A 20,485-nucleotide genomic window follows, 5' to 3' on the forward strand; every position below is an offset into this window, starting at 1 on the left:
GTTCAAGCCAATTCAGACTACCTCTGTATTGCCAAGTAGTTTAGGAGGTGTACAGACCTGTTTTGAATTGATATGAGGCTTTGTAATTAATTAATACATCATTGTTACGAAGATAAATGCTTGTACTGAAAAAATATAGATAATAGTGCTGTGTAAAAGCTCCTTGTTACTAGCCATTGGCAGAAAGGAGGCAAAAATAGCCAAATGAGTGACTAAAAAGAAACACATATGCAGACTGTGACTATGGATCCATAAATTATCATTTATATTACCATAAAACTCATTTAAATTTCAGAATATTTTTTAAATCGGTACTCACCCTTTGATTGCTATATTTTTTTAGTGTTCAGAATAAATAAAAGGAAATTAACTTACGGGTTGAGACATGAGGCACATTCCAGCTGCAAGGGCAATTAAAATGCTGGATACCAAAGGGTGAGATGTTGATGAAGAGAGACTTTGAAAGGCTGATAGCATCTGTTAATGAAAATTCTCAGAGGCAAAAGATTTGTTTGCTCAGGTAGTTTGAGAAACAGAAAGTGTAGATAAAGGTTAGGGAGCGGAATAAATATTTTTTCTAACATGATTGACTGAAGGTCAGATAGAAAGAATTATTTTACTGTTTGAGGACAATTCAAGTAGCATAATTTTTTTCCAAGATATTTATCTGAGGTGAATCCAGAGATTTTTTGTAATGAATATGTATTTCAATTCCTAGTCTGATTACCATAATCTCCTGTGATTGTTTCTTCAGAGGAATAATATTTATCATTTTTTAGACTCAGCAGTTCCAGACGTGTTTTTAAGAGAAGGCATTCAGCGATACTCTTGCACGCTCGTGCTAAAAACCCTATATATATCGTGGCGGAGAATTAACTTGTGTTATCAATAATTTTAACTTTGCAGCATAAATTGAAATGACGTTTTTAGCTCTTTAGATGAATGCAGTGATATGTGAGGCCAAGTTTTAGCTATTTTCAAAATCCTCTGCTGTTGATAAGTGGATAAGTTTCCTTTTTCCAGAACATTTATTGCCTATAACAGAATAAATGCACTAATATTCTCTTTTGGCTACAGAAGTTATTTAAGCTTAAAAAAGAATTCATTTTTATTCCCTTTCTCAGATGATAATTCCACACAATACTTTCCTTTTTAACTCTATTTGTAATTGTGTCACGATTGTGCAACTTTACCTGGGATAATAAATAACACTTCCCATCAGTATCCCAGTTCACTGGGGGCTAGGTAGCTATTCAGTTTACTCTAGCAAATAAGATAAAAGGCAAATATATTATGAGATACAATACTAATGTTTTTACTATATAATTTCAGTGGCTAGCATGTTTGTGGGCAATATAGGAATCTTTAAAAGTGTATGTTACAGCTTGAAATAAAAATAAATCGAGATAGTAATCAGGAGAACCTGAATTTGAAAATTGTCTCTATTACTAATTCTCTGTCTGGGGTAGGACAAATAATATTTTATTCTATGTCAAATTTATTATTTGCCTATTTCATATGGGAATGTTGACAGATCTGTTAATTTGCAGTGCTTTGAGCGTTATTTAGCATTGTTGTTAATGTTATTTAGCATTGGGTTTTGTATTGAGTGTGGACCACTCTGTGGGAGATACAGACATATGTATGACGTACTTCTGAACCAGTGAAGCTGGGCTAAAATGTGTCATTAAGGCAGAGGTACATCACGAATTTTGCAGGGTCATTGAAGAGAGGAAGGAAGTCCATAGAGCCGTATCAATGCTAGTAGGAAGGCCAACATTAGCGTTATATACAGAAGCAGACCTTTTGTTTCTGAAATAAAGACAGCGTTCATTGCACCACCTTGCCCAGACGAGCCACAGTCAAGCCTTCAGAACGGTAGTTCAACAGCTTGGCTCATCCCTGAGAAGCAGCACATTGTTCCATTATTTATTGGGTGGCTGTTCATTCTCTGGTTTTCTGCAAGTCATACGATAGGCCAAATGTATGTCCTCAAAGTCAGTGTCACCAAAAGTTCTCATCTGCGCATGCTCCAATTTTGGTTTTTGTAAGCTTTTCCTTTGAGAACTGGCTTCACGTGAAATCATAGAATGGTTTGGGTTGGAAGGGGCCTTAAAGATCATCTAGTTTCCATCCCCCTGCCATGGGCAGGGGCACCTCCCACTAGACCAGGTTGCTCCAAGCCCCATCCAACCTGGCCTTGAACACTGCTAGGGAGGGGGCAGCCACAGCTTCTCTGGGCAACCTGTGCCGGTGTCTCACCACCCTCAGGGTGAAGAATTTCATCCTAGTATCTAATCTAAATCTCCCATTTCAGTTTAAAGCCATTACCCCTCGTCCTGTCACTACATGCCCTTGTAAAAAGTCCCTCCCCACCTTTCCTGCAGGCCCCCTTTAAGTACTGGAAGGCCGCTATAACGTCTCCCCGGAGCCTTCTCTTCTCCAGGCTGAACAACCCCGTCTCTCTCAGCCTGTCCTCACAGGAGAGGTGTTCCATCCCTCTGGTCACTTTTGTGGCCCTACTCTGGACCTGCTTGAGCAGGTCCATGTCTTTCTTGTGCTGGGGTCCCCAGAGCTGAACACAGTACTGCACATGAGGTCTCACGGGAGTGGAGTACAGGGGCGGAATCTTCTCCCTCGACCTGCTGCTGGTCATGCTTCTCTTGATGCAGTCCCGCGTACGGTTGGCTTTCTGGGCTGTGAGCACACATTGCTGGCTCACGTTGAGCTTCTTGTCAACCAACACCCCCAAGTCCTTCTGTGCCACAGTTGTTTTGCAGACAAGTTAGGTTTTCTTTTCCAGCCTGATAATTGCTAACTCTGTGATTCCTAATTAGAATCTTTTTCCTGAGATAAATATGTAAACACAATTAGATATGTATTTTTAACATGCAGTAATTAGCCTCATCAGTTGAGTTCTAGTCAACACATTGGGATTTTTGTTCTCTTTCAGTTTTTCAATTGCAGGTAAAGGTTGTGAGTGGTACCTCCATGATGATGCCTTACACAACTTCATTCTTTTATGTATTTTCTTCCATTGATTTCCATACGTGTTGCAAACAGAAAAATTACGCAGCATCTCTCCTGACTAGAAAGAGAACCTAAGAGTCTGTCATCCAAATGTGCCCAAAGTTAAGGACAGACTAAGACCAAAGCATCTCACTTGGACCTCACTGTGGTCAACTTTATGGCATCTGACATCAGGAGGATTATGGCTGAGTGGTTTCTATCCATGGTGGCTGGATCTGGTTTCTTCAGTAACCAATGCACAGGAGTAATAAAAAACCCCAGCTCTGATGGTCTGAATGAAGTGGTTGGTAATATCTCTGTATCTTGGTTTCTCCTTTTTTACCCTGAGAAACTTCTATTCTGATTATATCATTCAAAGGCTTTTCAGATGACATCTGGTCTGTTGCAAGCAGCAGGGCTTGGTGTGGACTCATTCTAGACTTGCTCCATACAAGGGGCGGTAAGTGAGGCTGCAAAACTGCGTGGTCATGGGGTAGAAGTGCTCAAAGGTGAATTGAAGTGAAAGAAGCCACTACAGAAGTCTGCATCGAGGCAAGACTATGATATTGTACTAAGGTTATGGTGTTAGCTTCCTGGTACCAGCAGGATGCAGGACTGCACTCAGCGAATCTTTTATTTTGAATTTGCTGATGTCACTTGGAGCATGTCCTTGCTGGAGAATTCAGGGCACTCGGGGAAGTTGTGTTGGGCAGGAATATCATTGGAACTGAACTCCCTAGATTTGCATCCCACTGTACATGTAACAGTACTGTGCTTACTGCATAGTTTTAGGGTTTCAGCTCTGCTGGACCGATAAAGCCCTGGAATCAGTGCACAGCTTTGCAGATGAAATCTCTCTGTACCTAAGCACTTCAGGTTTTGGGTGTTTTTTTTTTAATTCAGATCTCCTAAAGCTTGGAGGTTAATTATTTTTAATGCTAATGTAGTTTTACAGTTTTGCTATTTGCATGTAAAAAATTTTTCCCTTTGGGAGGACTCTCCAGTACTCCTACGCCCATAGCTCCCAGATCTCAGCATCCTCTGGTGACAGAATGCCCACACTACTACCTCTGTCAGCTTTCTGATAGCATCAGTATCAAGAGTTCTTAGTAATAAGTACACAGAGGACACCCTACAGACTGTGCCCACTGGTCCACACAATGCTCTTCACCTTCTGTCACTTCTCAAAATACCTTGTTCCTTTCTCTGATTTTCCATGCTAGTTCTTCTGCCTTCTCTGCACAGTTGTTTACCTGTTATCTTTTCCGCAAGCAGAACATACTCTGGTTTTAAAGTCTTCCCATCTCATCTGTTTTGTTACCTGACTGCATCCAGAAGCTATAATCACTCAATTATTACTCCCTTGGAAATTGTTTAAACAAAGATTTGCATAGCTCTTTCGATAAACTTTGCATCATATTGTTATATTGAGTTATACCTATCTGTCCTACACCGGGAGACTTGCCCACATCATTGTGAAAGTCCTATGAATAAGTCCCCTTACGGAAGTGACAGCGTTGCTTACAGCATCTCTGTGTCTGCCCTTGGTTATTGTACTCTTTTATCCCTTACTATATTACTCTCATTTTACACTGACACAGCTTCATTCAAAAACACTGGAGTTGCACTGACCTAAAATGAGGGGTGAGGTAGATGCAAGGTTGTTATGAAAGAACAGATCAAGGTGAAATGCATTCAGAAAAAGCCCTTTAAAAAAAAAAAAAAAAATCTTTTTTTTTTCCTGAATTCCTGCATGTTTAGCTGTATCTGATCCCAAGCAAATGTGGACCAGATGGTTCCTGTAAATTCTCCTTTAGAGCCAGGCAAGTTCACATTCACTCAACCAAGCTGACATATCTATTTGTGTAGATTTCTCTGTTTATAGATGGCAGGTTGCAATAATGTAATTATGTACAGGGGAAACTAGAGGTTTACTGAATAGAAAAAACAGAAGAAAAAAATAACGTTAGAGTGTGTTTTGGTCTAGAAGGTTGTCCGCTACTGGAATAGCAGAATGTAACGCCTTATGGGCTGGTTACCAGACAGAAGTGATCAGGTCAAAACCAGATGGAATGCAGTTATTCTACTTCTGTTTAATAATTTGAACTTACTGTGTTAGTCTGAAAGAGCACTCCAGTGTACTAGTCATTTGCTGCATCTTTTACTGGTGACTAATTTAGTAGCTTGTTCCTTGCTTCTTCCCCTACTGTAGAGTTGCTAAGAAGACATAGGTTATGCAAAGCATGCTTGGATTTTGAATGTTGGGAAGTGTTTTGGGTTGACTAGGTGGTTTTTACTCACACCTAACATGTCGATCTCTTTGCTTTTAAATCAGTGCTAGGCTCAGTGCCAAACACACAGAATATCCAAGTACATCTCAACTTACAGACCTCTGGTACGCTTGAAATGTAAGCTGGCGTCATAGAATTTGTGTTTGTCTTGGGGAAGTGCTTGCCTCGGTGGCCTCCTTTTTGGTGAGTTCGTTGTGCCCTTGTCAAACACAGCTCCACACTTAAATCCCTGAGGTTCGCTCGTCGGCCAGAAGCTTAGTTCTTCGTGTTGTGTCCCAGATGCATAGTTCAAAACACAAGTATTCAGATCAGAGCTGATGTTCATTCAGCTGGCACAAGCATGCTGCACGCCAGGAAAATATACCCCTCAACGATCTTTGGTACTCAGCAAGGCAAAAGAAAGAGGGACTGCAAGCAAATGCTCATTCATTTCTGATAGGAGGCTAAGGTCCAAGATCTTATCAGGAACATTCAGGAAAAGAATGATTTACATGAATGGTAATTTTTTCGTAGTACTTTGGTGCCAACTGCAAGGGCTCATGTGATGCTACAGATGTTCCAGTGTAGTCGTTTATTCATGACACGTTAATGACTGCTGAGATCAATTTTGCTTCCATGGATGTGGGAAAAGTTTCATGAGCTTTCATAGATGCAAAAGAGTGGGATGTCCTCTTCACCTGTGCTAGCAGGGTCAGTTGAGAGATATTTGTATCAAAGGGGTGATCTGAAAGACTAAGTACAGGCTTTGCTTCCCTGGCAGAAGTATGAAGATACTGGGTGAATTTGTGTCTTAGTCCAGCTGCAAGGAGTACTGCCTAGAGTGTAATTCTGTCTGGGTTGTTTAAAGTACAGAGATAGCATTGCAACAAATAGCGTTTTCCCTGCTTTGAGGGAAATTTATATTGAGTATTTTCCCTCTTTGCAAGCTTCAGTCAGCAAAACTCAAAATACTTCCTTCAGCTCACTGAGAGGTAAGCTGGGCACTTGCTTTGTTCTAGTTTTATTACTAGGTCTCTAGCCCAATCATTGTGCAGACTGTTTAGATGACAGTTAGCTCTTTTAAACCATCAGTATTTTAAGAATAAGCCGGACAATGACACATTTGAATATTAAGGCTAGGATTGTCTCAGCTTTTAGTGGGTGCCGATCAGATTGGCTTGTGAGATTGCATTTGAAGGTCACAGGAGCAACCCCTCTCTGGTACCTGGCTAAAAGGGACTAAAACGCAATGTAGGTCTGTTACATGACCTGGCAAGTGCGGACATCACCATCATGTGACCAGACACATTTGTAAATCAGTAATGCCAACGTGTTAATAACATAGTGCAGCGAAGGGGTGTGCTACCGTCCGATGAGCTAGCCTCGGTAGCAGCGCTTCCAGAAGAACGCATGCCTTCCATCCTGCTGCTTTTTCACATCCAAGATGTGACTAAAGAGAATAAAGAAGATTGAAAGATCAGATTGGTGTCTGAATGAATTTTTTCTGTTGTTTGTGTTAATAACTATAGAATGAACAGCCTCTGAATTTTAGTAATTGCGTTGTGAACCTGTTTTGAGATGATCTCATTGCTGTCGTCTTCTAGGAGGAATGTCAGTTTTTCTTGTCTTATCTAATATTTTTGGGCTTTATTGATTGAAGTAGTATAAACTAGCAATAGTATTAATGAAAGCCTTTCCTGCATGGCTTCTTCACAGACCCGTGGTGAATTATCAGTCCTTTAGTCTTTTGTGATAGATCTGATGCAGACCATAGAAAAACTACAAAATAGAGGTAGTTGCCGTGGCTGGCTGGTTTCCTTTAGGGTGAAAGAGATGAGAGGCACCCATGAGAGTTGAGCACCTCCAGGCTGCTCAGGGCTGAGCATCTCTTGTGAAGCATTCACACAGCGTGTTTACCGGAGGGTGGGGTACGGAAAGGCTCAGTGTACAGGTCTAGTCACTGACACCCACAGAACAGGGAAAATAATTTCCCCATTCATTGCCTAGGCAGTACCCCCAAACTGTCACAGCTTGCATTGTTATGCTAAAGAGAAATAAAAGTTCACATTGAAGATAAAATGGACCTTTTATTTAAACAATCACTCTGCTTATGTAACAGCGCTCTTAATGGTGAAGTACAGCTGGAGCTTGGAACACGTTGTTTACAGAAATGTCACGTAATGGGTGCCAATGTAAAATGTGGTAAATGGCGCTGAAGGCAACAGGCATGGAGAGAGAGGGGAGGCTGGGAACAGTGAGCGCCTGTTTGCGAGGATGCGATGTGCCGCCTTCCTGAGAGCAGGTGTGAACCACGCTTTTGCCACGCGAGGGGAGCGGGCTTTGTCACGGGCTTTGTCAGAGCCGTTTGTAACGAGCCGTCGCAGGAAGGGCAAACTTCTCAGAGCGAGGACGGGAGAGAGAGAGGGCCTGGGAGAGGTGAGCTGGCCCAGCACAGACAGTGACTGTAGGGAGGATTTCAAGAACTGGCAAAGGTGGAGGGGGCTGTGACTGTAAAGACTTGGTGTGACAAGGAGAAACAGGAGGTAGAGAAGACAGAAATGATGACGCTCTGCAACTTTTTCACACTGAGATTACTGTAATTGTATTTTCATGCATAGGAGAAAGGCTGCTGAATAACCTTGCTCTTCTCTTTCTTGAAATGGTAACCACTGACTAATAGACACGCATGTGAAAACACATACACACTCACACCCACACAAACGTGCAGTTGCGCAAAATTAGGAAAATTGCCCAGCTTTCTTCTGAGATATTCAAGGTTTGACAGAGCGAGCTCTGACTCAAACAGTGTTAACTGAAACTGGGTGCGTGGCAGTCAACCAATGGCATCTGCTCTCCAGCATGTTCATTTTCTCTTCTTTCCTTGAGACAACTCATAAGTTTTGTATGCATTAGCAAAAAAATAGAGCTACAGATTTAAGTGTCGTTTTTTTTGTAATATGTTGAACACTTTGTCTAATTTGGAGTGAAAAAATGGACCTATGGACTGTTTTCTGTGGTTTACAGCAACCTCAAGGTTCATACTTAGACATTATATGAATGACGAAAGTAAGTTGTAAATATTCATTACTTGGTGGAATTGTATTTTTTTCAAAAGCACGTCTTTGTACACAAAACATTTGTAGATCCCCATTAGAGGTATTTGTCCCCACATCAAAATTCCTCATTTGCAGCCAACCAGATACCTTAGCTTAGATCTTCCTCCTACATGTAATGGAATCACAGTGCTGTCACAGGCATCATAGCCATTTTTGTAAAATATGTTAAGGAAGACTGAGTTCATTGTACTATACATATGTAAATGCCTCTCTTTCAATAGTCTCAGGGGACAGAAGATGCCAGAAAGAATTCCCAACCAGCGTACATACTAATTGTCACCACCTTTCATGGGATAGTAAAGTGCATTCATACAAAGAAAAGCATTAAGAATCAAGGAGGCTGCACAGGGAAAGTGAGGGCATTTGAGTGAGACTTAAGGAAGTCACATGGTAAATTATAATAATCTAACTGCAATCTAGAAAATCACACTCTTTCCTCGTTTGTGTCTCTAATGAGGTAATGATGCAGCTCCTCTGGCTTCAGACAGCCACTACAGATTCACAGCAGGCTACGGAAGATCAGACTGCAGCACAAGTTCTTTGTTGTCGGTATACCCCTGCAATGATACCTGAGTGCAGAATAACTATTGGTATAATTCGAAGCAGTGAACATGTTCCTCTAGCTCAAACTCCTTTCAGTTTCTGAAGCGTAGGGGGCTGGTTATCACAGAGCACAATTAATTCGATGTCGATCCTGTATGTTAATGTGTTTGTGTATGTAGAGACATTCTGAGCTTCTTGGATCTGGCTATGAATAAGAAATATACAGTATGACTGAATGATTGGACTGAAAGTTTTGCAAATAAATTGTCTGGACAGAAACACAGCTCACGTGGATGCTTCTGTACAAAGAAACTCCACTGGAAACCACTGGGTATCCTTAAAGTAGATGACCTCTGTCTTTGGCATCCACCCAGATTTGAAACAATTAGAACTATTCAAAAAAATTAATTTCCTGAATCAAAACGGGAAAATTCTCAGCTACATACTGTAATAAAGGGATGCAAATCAATGTCTGATGACTCCTACATAGCATGACTTGAAGGAGATTACTATTCCCAGTTCCACCACCTTTCACTTAGGGACTTGATTTGAGTTCTGTTTGCCGCTGAGGCACGGCTATTCACAAGAAATTAAATGCTGTTTGCTTGTGTCATTTCCCACTGTGCAGTCTTTGGTCATTCTGTGCTGCTTCTCTCCTCCGTTGAGGCTGCTCAGTGAGTTAGTATTACCTTAATGAAAGCATTGAAAGTGTGGTTAATGCTGCTAGACTCCATATTTAAAAACATTTTGTGGAATCAAAGTGAGTATCAGTAAAATATTCTCCTGTGGTTCGTGCCGCCAATAACCAGTACAATGACTTAATTGGCAGTCTTGTGCAGTGCTTGGAGCTTTGCCAGTTAATGACCCATTGCTGCAGTCTGCACAGGCAAATTACCTCTTCTGTCCGGCTCTTCAAGCTGATGGACTTTTGCCCAAGTGATGGCTGCAGGCTCCTATTCTCAGCTGGCATGGACCCCAGCAGGACCATAAACATCCCTGAGAGGATCATAATATGATATATGGGACAGATTCTGGTACACCTCCCGGTAATATACCGCCAGGCAGTTCTGCTGAAGTCAGTGGCTTTAGCAGTGGGATAGCTGAAAGGAGAAACTGGTCCCTACACTGTTGCTTTCTCAAGTAATGAAGCACTTGCAGGCTATTAGCTAGCCTGTGTCCCTTTAGGTGATGCAAGTTTTTGTGCGCCCCTTGTCAAACATTCAAAATAGCTTTTATTTTTGCTCTGTTTCTAAATGGTTGCACTGTCTCTTCCCCTTACAGGATTTTCCATTCTTCAGGCGATTATGGAAGCAGCAGTACAGAACAACTGGCAAGTGACAGCCAGATCTGTAGGAAGCATAAAGGATGTTCAAGAGTTCAGAAGAATTATAGAGGAGATGGACAGGCGGCAAGAAAAAAGATACTTAATTGACTGTGAAGTAGACAGAATCAACACCATTTTGGAACAGGTATGTTTTCAAAGATCACCTTTCAGAAATTGTGATGTCTTCTGTGACAGGCATCAGTAAAGTTTCCAGAACTGTCTGTTTCTAGAAATTAATTAAATATTCATTGAGATGTGAGTCCCAACAACTGACCGGTTACCTAGTAAAATTAAAATGCCTTAGTGATGCTCATAGTTCGTGGCAGCACTTACATGTAACCTACCAGGAAATGTCTCTGTGATATTTTTTCCCCAATATTAATAATGAATTCTTTTTAAGTAGGTTAAGAACCTAAAACCTCAGCTGCCAGAGTAACATTACTGGCATCAGGGCTACCTGTAGGGATTGCAAGACAGATGCAGTTTGTTAAGTGGAACATGAAAACAAGAAATAAAAAGCCAGTGAAGTAGATTTGAATCATCTTAAAGAGTTCCCAAATGGAAATACAGCTAATGAAGAATTCAGCTGGTAGTCCAAATGGCTCATTAGCACTTTTTGGTACATGAAGCCCTTCCCTCTGCATAGCTAGTGCTGTTGACAGGCTTAAATTGTGGGTGATAGGGTCTAAATAAATTCCCTTTATTGGGAGGATGCACTTTTGGATGACTGTCTTCCCATTGCATGGCCTTCCCAGTGTTTTCTTTGCCCCAGAGGAATGGCCATACCCTCTGGCTGTCCCAGGGTGCTACCCAGAACGCCTGTCCCACTGGCTGTGCTGTGCAATGGGCTTGAAGAGGTGTCGTAACAGAAGCATATCACAGGGAGCAGATGCAGGACAGTTCCCTGCTGCCTGGGCTCATAGCAAAGCTGGTGTTGGTATGGAACCACGTGCTTGTTTATTCCTAGGCATGAGGGAATTCACTTACATTAAGACTGAAAAACCCCTCTGATTATTGCCACTTCATAAATTTAACTGTGGGTTTATAGTGTGGAATAGATCAAAAGTACATTTACATTTCAGGAGGCATTAGCACATCTCTTAGAAATGTTGTATTGTAAACTAGTAGCAAACTGACCTCACTGGCATAAATTCTGGGAAATGCAAAAGCTACGTTCACTGCCTTCCTTCTCAAAATATTCAGTTCCCATCAAGGCTCGAGGTGTATCTCCAAGGGTGAGTCTCTGGGGACAGCCAGGTCCCATAGCTGCTGGTTACAGAGGGCTACAGGAAAGAGGTGCTTAAGAGAACGTAGCACAAGCCAATGCTGGTCCGTAACTCAGACAGCTAGTGTGGTTGTGATGCTGATATGTAGCATTGCATTTTACACTGTATTTTTAGTCAATATAAGTGCTCTCTTTAGGGAAATTCATACAACAAAGTTTAAGAAACTTTTCTTTTTTTTTTTTTTTTTTTCCTTTCATTTGCTCATGTTCTTGCAAAAGATGCAAAACACCATACCCACAGCCCGCTCTGCTGAAAATGATGCAGGAGAGCACTCCTGAGCCAAGCTTTAATAGCTCTTTGGGCCCACCCTCAGCTGGGGAACAGGCTTTTTGTTTGATCTTTCTAACTCCATTTACACTTTGGTTTTTGTTTTTCTTATATTGTGCAAGTGAGAGAAAAAAAATAATCAAGCCATTCCAGTGCCTAAAATGACAGCTACGTACCAAGCAAACCATACAGGAAAAAAACCTGGCAAACTCTATTCTTCTGCAGGCATTCTAAATTCAAACTTAGTGAAGCTATAATTTTATTAAATGTTTGATTCAGCTTCCTATCAGTGTGATTAGCATCTGTGTAACTAAAGATTTGCTCCTGGGGCCTCCAGGTTTCCCCAAACTCTACAGTACACTGTACAGTACTCACACTTTTGCATAATTAGAGCCTTTCTGTTGTCGTTATTGTATTGTATATAGCCCAGCTCCCTACTGTTAAATGACTTTTTTTTTTTTCTGTATTATGACCACTGTCCATCTTGTGAACTTTATTTACACAAATTTGTGAGATTTCCATAAAATCGTTATCCTAAATTATCTCAAATATTTCTAAAGTATATTAAAATTTTCTTGCAGTGGGATTTGAGGACTGTATCAACCAGTTTTAGCTGATCAGTTGACCACTCTCAATCCATTGTTTTGCAACCAAATCCTGCAGATGCTTTTACACGTAAATGCTACGTTATATATGTCGCCCTATTGATGTAATATGTCTGTTTCTACTTAATTCCATCGAAGATAGTCATGAGCAAAATTGTTGAATTTGCAGTATCAAAAATGGATTTAGAAATTTTTGTTTAGGAAATCAAGCTAGATGGTAAAGCAAACTAAACATACCTTCTGAGATAAATACCCTAGTATTAATCATGTCTTTTTAGCAGTCGGAAGAAGAGGAGTCCAGTTATGCAGCACTTCTTTATGAATATTGTCCCATTTATTTTACTGGGACCATTCACTTGACAAAGAATTGCCCATGCAGATCCCAGGGTGGTGCCTCTGATGCTAAAAATACCTTCTGGCAACAGTTTCCAGAGGTTTTTTTTAATCTGATACTGAAAAGCGATGATTTTTAAGTTTCTGCAGGGAAAGTCAGTAATGGTAGACCCCAGGTTGACAGCTGAACAATTATTAGTTTTAGGCTTTTCCTTCCATCTCCTCTGCTTGCCTTGTTATTTTCTCATAAAGTAGTTAAAAAATCTCACAAATATGTGTGGTACTTAAATGCATCCAGCTCAAGGGAATGGTGAGTTGTCTTCTTTTTAGTCAACTGTGTTTGCTGATAGCATACCATTGAGGGGAAAGATAACTCTGGATTTGCATATTTCAAATCTAGCATTTTATTGCAGTTTAGAAAGTCAAATTGGTGCTTTGTGTGGAGTTTAGAAAGTCTGCACAGCTAAGAGGGAGCAACATTTGAGCACGTTAACAGCATGCTGATTGCAGAACTGCAGGTGGCTTTGAAGAGATTTTTTCCCAGCGAGGGCAAGGGAAGCCAAGACACTCCACCTCTTACAGCAGAGTACTGATGGACAAATGCTGTCCCACAGAGGGTTGGCATAGGCTGCCTCAGCCCAGCTGCCTTTCCATCCCTCTCCCTTTTTTTGGCCTTCTGAGGAGCACATCTTGAAAGGTCAACCCTCCCATCACCTTCTGGGAGTGATGCCTGCCTCCAGAGAGGGGCTTTACTGCGATTGCTGTGGGGATGTGTGGCACCTGCCATTTCGTTTTCTCAGGGACAACAGCAGCATTTGCCAGTGAACCTGGATTTCAGAAGCTTAAATAGGACTTAATCAAAAATAAAAGTCATAGCAGAAATAAACAGACTATAAACCACTGAACAGTCTACACACGTGCTGCGTTTGCTATCAGACTTTTGGGCTCTTGGCCAGGCCATTCGGCAAGCTTGTCAGTTCTCTGCTCCAGAAACCGCATATCGTGGCATTGTGTTAGTGCTTGGATTAAATAAGAGTGACCTTTTCTCCTGTATCAGGCAGGTCAGTGTGTGCAATTCTCTTCCTTTGATGCTTTTCCCAACCGATTCAAACCAGAGTATACCTCTCTTCCGAAAGTGTAGGCTTATCTAGAGACAATTACGCATCTGAGGATTTTCTGCAGAGACTTCAGGTCCTGCTGAAATATTCTGTACCTTCTTCAGCAACCTACAGACATGTGAGTCAGTGACCTTGAGTATTCTGTATGCCTTTGGCATCTGGCACATCTGTATGTCCCTATGTTTCCTAGATCTGAAACTTGTCATATGAAGTAGTCTCTTCGCAGGACTGGCTGGTACCCAGGAAGGGATCTCTCCCAGCTGTCCGCCCCTGGTGTGTAAATGTAAAGTAGGGAAAAGAGGACACCTCACCTCCTACTCTGCCTGGGTAACCTGTTTTGTGCCAGGTTTCACTCTGCAGCACATCTGGTTTTATTCCCCTTCCAGAAAATCTTGTGATGGGCCCCATATTGTGTCCCAGGGGTGGATACCCTGCCCAAATCACCTCTGGCCCTGTCTGTTCAGCTGCAGGGTAAGGGGAAGCAGAGAGATTAATAGTTATTCTGTAAGTTACCTTCTGTTTGTTCACTTGCCCTCTAGTTCTATAACCACTGAGCATGTGGATCCATATCCCTCCTTGCACAACAAAGCTATATCTAATTTAATCATCTAGTGGCCTCTCAAGCATACAGATAGCAACACTTACATCATGCAAAATTCATAAGCTCCCCACACTTCTTGTCCCTTGATGCTAAAATATTCCAGTGTTCCTTCACAGATAGATATAAAATTTTGTTCTCATCAACAGAAGAAGATTTTCTTCTGAGAACTAGCAGTAAGCTTTAGCCTGTTCAACCATGTATTTAGAGACATGTTTCTGAGTCAAGAAATACATTTTTCTTATTCCCAAGATAACAAGCTGTTGTTCAGACTAGAGTAGCTTTATGTCCATTTAGAAGAAAATCTCCTGAGGGAAAATAAGGAGTAAGAAGCTCCATTCAGGATCAAAATGGTGAACCTTTACAAAAAACCTGTTTATTCCAGAGACTGCATGCTTTTGTCAAAAGGACCCTATCTCCAAATGTAGTCATAAAGGTTAGGCTCCACGGCAACGTCTGTATGGAGTGGAGGTCTCTCACAAAGCAGAAGCAATATTACAGTAGAGAATGCAGTCCTCAAAATTTTACAATGACAGTCAAACTGTCAAAGAAGACTTGAAGGAAAACGTCTGTAGGATTAAGAAGGGTAATCTGATTGACTCAACTCTGTCCAGTGCAAGCACTGACTATGACTTGACCTTTGAGTCTGAAATTTTGAGATTAGGAAGATGGGCTGCAGGTTTTCAGTACAGCCCCAGCTGCATCCCTCTGCAGACCTGTTCAGATCTCAGAGGAGTGTCCTCACTGCGCGACAGCTTTCACATTTGGGGTGTCATAAGTATAAAACTGCAGTATTGAGGTGACCGTCATTCATTAAAAACAACAACGATAAGGAGAAATGTAAGTGAAAAAAATCAACACCGCTTTCATGTAAGCTTCCTGGTTTATGTGTTTCATTATAAACAGATAGTCTGGTGTGGGTTTGCCTGTGTTCTTGGTAGCTATTAAAAATACAATAACTGCCTATAAACACAGTGGGACATCTGAAGGAGGAGCAGAGCTACGGGTAGCTTCAGCTTCTGCTTCGCTTATGAACCCCAGTGATGCCATGTCCTCTGAAGGTACTGCGCTGCATGGAGCACAGCCTCCAGTGCAGTGTGCCCCTGCCGCGTTCTCCAGGGCTTGGTGCCACGGCCGTGTCACAGCCTGATTTTATGCTCTGTGTGGAGCAGAGGAGGGGGTTCAGCTGAGGCTCCGGGAGAGTATCTGGTGTGTACGGTGTTGTGTAACATCCCTCAGAAACTGGTACAGTTCGGTTTTACATTTCCAATGAACTACAAACTTAAAATTTAGGACGTTTCTTCATTAGGTGCCCGTGAGTATTGTTGAAACCGGGATCTAAAGCAGAATGAAAGGTCACTTCTTTCCCTTCCCATCCAGAGAGTTTCAGCAGCTCACAGGTCCGTATGGGTGTGTGGCGAGGAAAGGGGAATTACTTAGGTCAGTCACCCTCAAGACGGTAGCTAGTGGAAGGTAAGTAAAAAATGGGCATATGTCAAAAGCGACAACTATATTTGCCTTAAAGGCCCTGCTCCGATCAGCTGTAAAGCTAATAAAGGGCTGGAGATGGATTGCTAAAGGAGAGAGAAGCAACATCTTGGGTTAATCTGCCTCACATAAAGCACAGTTCACTCATACCTGAGGAGAGAATTTCTAGCTTGTAAATAGTAACGTCTCTCCAAAGCCGTCATCCAGACTTCGTAAAGCAAGGCAGGTTCCAAATGACAGGAATTTAACAGAGTATTAGTCATCCTGCGGAATGACTGAGATAATGGCAAGCAAAGCTTAAAAGTGTTCAAAAGACATTAAAGCACAGTTTTAAATGTATCTGATCAGTAATAATAATAATTAATACAAAATGTCTCCCCGTAAATGGGCAAGTTGCTGTGTGTAGAAGACCGCTGCCAAGCAGCTCTGGTTTCTTATGCCAGAGGCATATGAACCTAAAGTCACGATTAGAGTTTGTATTTTTCTGTGATAGTAGCAATTACTCATTTTATGTTTTATGATAATTTGTGGGATACAAATGCACACACCAATGCACACACATGCATCTGCTTTTGATGTTTTGCATATTTTTACCACAACATTTGTAGTATGCTTTTATGCAGTCACAGGCATATTTATATGGCAACCTCTGCATTGCCACTAAATGTACAGAGAACCAAAACCTTTACTCCGTTACACTCCTGCAAGTATAGAGCCAACCATTATCCTCAACATTTTCCTGGAGACAATATTTAAATTGATACCATTGTGCTCATAGAGGGATTGTATTTGCTTTGAACTTCAGTTAATAGGTAGCTATAAAAGCACAGTTTGCCGCATAGTTCACTGTTCTTTGCAGCTTTTCAGTTAACAGAATTTGTGCATGTGTATTGGCCCTTAGAAAGCCCTCTGAGGGTCCCACTCGTTATTTAGACTGTGTCCACATCGTGTGAGCTGCTTCTGCAGCGGGCACTAATTGTTACCCTTGTTGACAGTCTCGGTAGAAAAGTTGAGCCTGAGGGCCTTTTGCAATAGCCTCTCACTCCTGCATTTGATGTACTTTGGAAGCAAAGGTACACACTCATGCCATACCTGGACTGTGGAGAGAGGATTTGGTCTTGTATTAGCTGTACTGGTATTTCTCAAAAACAATGTTCCCAAGAAGTCATTTAAAGATACAGAGTATTTGAGGCAAAGGGAGAGCTGGCTAGAGTTTGCTCAACTCCTGAGAGTGATCTTCTGATGTTTTTGTCCGTCTCGCCATCCCTCACAGCTCTGGCAATCTTTGTCACCTCTTCTAAGCCCCTGGCTAATTTTAAAATCCCTCACTCGCGCATCTCTTCCAGGTTTTAAAAACCAGTGTTGTAGCCGCTTTGTTAGAGTCCTAGCATTTAATGTGGTTCTTTCTTCTGCGTATAAAGGATAAACCCTTTCATCTTAGCAGACATTACCTTAATTTCTGCATCTGTCTCTCAAATAGTTTAATGCTTGAAACTCTGCTTCTAACCAAAGGCTTTCCTTAATTAGTTTCCAAGGCAACCATCTTGGCGACAATTCAGATGAACCAACTGCAGGGAGAAGAAGGAAACACACTATCAAAATGAATAGTAATAGCACAATACCACTGTGCAAACAGGCGTTGTACATCACCAGAGACAGCATGATAGTTCTGGAGTCTCATGAGTTCATTTACAAGGGAAGAAGTCCTAACTCAGTAAAAGAAAAGCCGCACAAGAGCTTGTGTCTTTTTTTTCACAGCTGACTAAGCCAGTATTAATGGCTTTGGTGTGAAATGAATCACGTATCTGGGGGAGGAAGAGAACCACTGGTGCTTTTCAGGGCCCCTTGTGCACCAAGATGTTCCCAAGTGCGTTTCATAGAGCACTGTTACGCTATGGTTCAAATAGCAGGATTTTCGGAGTGGGGACCACCCCACTGGGCTTTTTAGCCCAGATGCTGTGGTGCAGTGTATAAGACACCAGCAACTGATAGCTACAGCCTTGCAGGGGAAAGTCCCAAAATATGAAGTCCCTAGGTGTGATCCAGAGCTATGGCACATTTGCTCTGGGCTACAGATGGGTTTGGATCAGGCCGTAATACGGCCCAGTACCATCCCAGTGCACGTCGCTCGCTGCTTGTAGTTATACATTCATAGAGGGTTCCTGTCTCTTATCCCACCTTCATACCGGTGCAATACCACTGGCCTCTGTGGAGCAGATTAAAGCTACCAGGGGCCACCTGGGCTAAATTTATAAAGAATCAGACCCTATCAGTCATCAACTAAACCTCAAATATAAACTCATCCCACAGTATTCAACCAGTGAGATGGAAAACAGCGTAACAGTTTTAGAGAAAGTTAATGTTCCCAAGCTTAAAAAAAGCCCATGTTACTAAATTATATTTATTTGTGTCACACCATGGGTGTGCATGTGTAGGTATAATGGCATATGTACTGCTGGAAGCTCATTCTTCCAAAGTGTGTAATGAATAAAATTATCAACAATATACATCGACCCTTAAAATTACCCTGAGTATCTTCTGTCCTGGGAGAATGCATGTAAAGAATCAGAAAAGAAAAATATTGCTGTAACTTTATTGCTTCATGTGAGTAAAATGGCCTCCCCTGCTGCATAGTCTAGTAAAAATAAATTAACTCTTCATAATCTTTTTCAGTTCAGGGTTTATGCACCAAGTTATACGGGGTATATGGCAGAGTGCTGCTTATAGTGAAGCAGAATAAGCCTGTCAAACTCCTTCAAAGCATTGACAAGAGCGAATTGAATGCAATTCTAGTCACAGTAAAATTTGATTTATAATTAAAAATATAAGAAAAAGTAACCTTGTTTTTCCTAGAGGAGGTTGCACTAATTTATTTTTTTGTTGTTAATTTCATAGGGCATTGAAAATGGAAAGGAAATGCTCAAAAGGGGAAAAAAAAAAAAAAAAAAAAAAGAATGGCTACTATTCAGTATTTTTCGGTCTGCTTGAAGGCAGTGCTCTGCAGTACAAAACCCCTTCCAAAAGATTCTTGTGTGAGCATTGGGACTGAATTACTGCGACACTTCTGGGTTATATCCAAATAATAGTTTGAAGTGATCCTGACATGCAGTAATGGTTTATATAAGCGGAATTCTGTTTCCAAGGCCTCCTGGTCAATTCCAGGGAATAATACTGGGATTTTACTCTGATGTGCTGATGGGAGGTGTGGAGAAAATGGGAAATCTATGTATTTTTAAAATGAAGGATGTGTGCCTCAGTTTACCTAATTTCTTCCTCTCTTCCCCCCAACAGATACACATCTTTTTATGTTTTGAGCAGCTAAGACTGAAGGAGTTTCATTTACCCTGTGGGATATGAGAGGAAGAAATGAGCATTGTTTATGTTTGTCTGTGACTGCAACAGTGTACTGTTAAGAACATTCAACATTCACAGTATTGAAAGCCAAAAGGGACAGTTAGATCTATCTCCTGTGTCACAGGGATTAGGCAAACGATGCAAAGGTCACTAAAGAACTGCTTGTTAATGGTGTGGATATATAGATATTCAAACTGCATGACAGTGGTGAAGCATTTGTGATTCCTGCAGAAGGTTTGGAAAACTAAGAACAACTGTAAGATTACTCTTCTTAATAGTCTTTGTGAAAGTGAGTTTAGGTGTGGTGAAACGTAGGAAAAGGATGCTAGTCCGGAAGTCCATTTTGAAAGTTCTGGTTTTGATATACCTGATGTGGTCTTGTAGGTCTACAATGAGAGCATCCCCAGCTGCTGAGAGGCAAGTAGTAGTGTAAGTAGAGAGAATGTATGTGAAGTTGGAAATGAGGATGTTATTGTTAAATGGGATAGGAGCTAGTTGCATGGTAGATTGAAGGAAATTTAACCATGAATGTTGCTAGGGAAAGGCAATCAGCTCTAGCAGTACAGCCAAGTGCATGTTGCTGAGCTAAGAAGAATTGGCTAAGAAGTGACTAAGAAATACTGGCATCTTTTGAAAAGGTGTATCAGTGAAAAGCATGTGATGGCTACCGAGAAGCTTACCCATCTGAGCAGTTAACATAAATTCCTGTTCTTTTGGGCTCTCTAGAGTACCAGAGCAGAGATAGCAGCAGTACCTATTCACTCTCAGGTTAGCAAACACTCATGTCTCTTCTCAGAGGTGGTGAACTGAAGCTTAAGCAGCAGATGTATTTCCAGGGGGCCTTGACTGTTGCTCATCCATGGCACCCTTGACTGGGTGAGATGCAAGATAGATGAATATTTCAGAATTTATCAGAAGCAGTAGGAAGACAGAATACAGTGAGGATCTTTCTTTGTGTACCTTTCCTATCAGCTAGTGTGAATTTCAGTTTTACTGAACTCTTTGGAAGACCCATGTAAAGAAACAGAAGTTGCAAAAGTTCCAAATACCCTACCAAATCAGTTATGTTCAAAAAAGTTATTCAAGCTTTGATGACAACAGTGTATCGAAAAGCTTCAGACCCAATTAATTTTTGAACGTCATACCGAAAATTTGTGTCAGATCAGAGAATATA

General features: G+C 41.3%; 1 protein-coding gene across 5 annotated transcripts in view; it reads left to right on the forward strand.

The window, feature by feature from the left end:
- Positions 1–20,485, forward strand: part of GRIA3 (glutamate ionotropic receptor AMPA type subunit 3) — a 153,850-nt gene that overhangs the window by 58,778 nt on the left and 74,587 nt on the right. For all 5 annotated transcript variants that reach the window (XM_086470459.1, XM_086470458.1, XM_086470462.1 and 2 more), the window contains exon 4: positions 10,220–10,407. In XM_086470459.1, the coding sequence (XP_086326585.1) occupies positions 10,220–10,407 (188 nt within the window). The remainder of the gene's footprint in view (positions 1–10,219; positions 10,408–20,485) is intronic.

Source organism: Leptosomus discolor, chromosome 9 (assembly GCF_034619465.1).
Source record: "Leptosomus discolor isolate bLepDis1 chromosome 9, bLepDis1.hap2, whole genome shotgun sequence".
NCBI classification, from domain to species: Eukaryota; Metazoa; Chordata; class Aves; order Leptosomiformes; family Leptosomidae; genus Leptosomus; species Leptosomus discolor.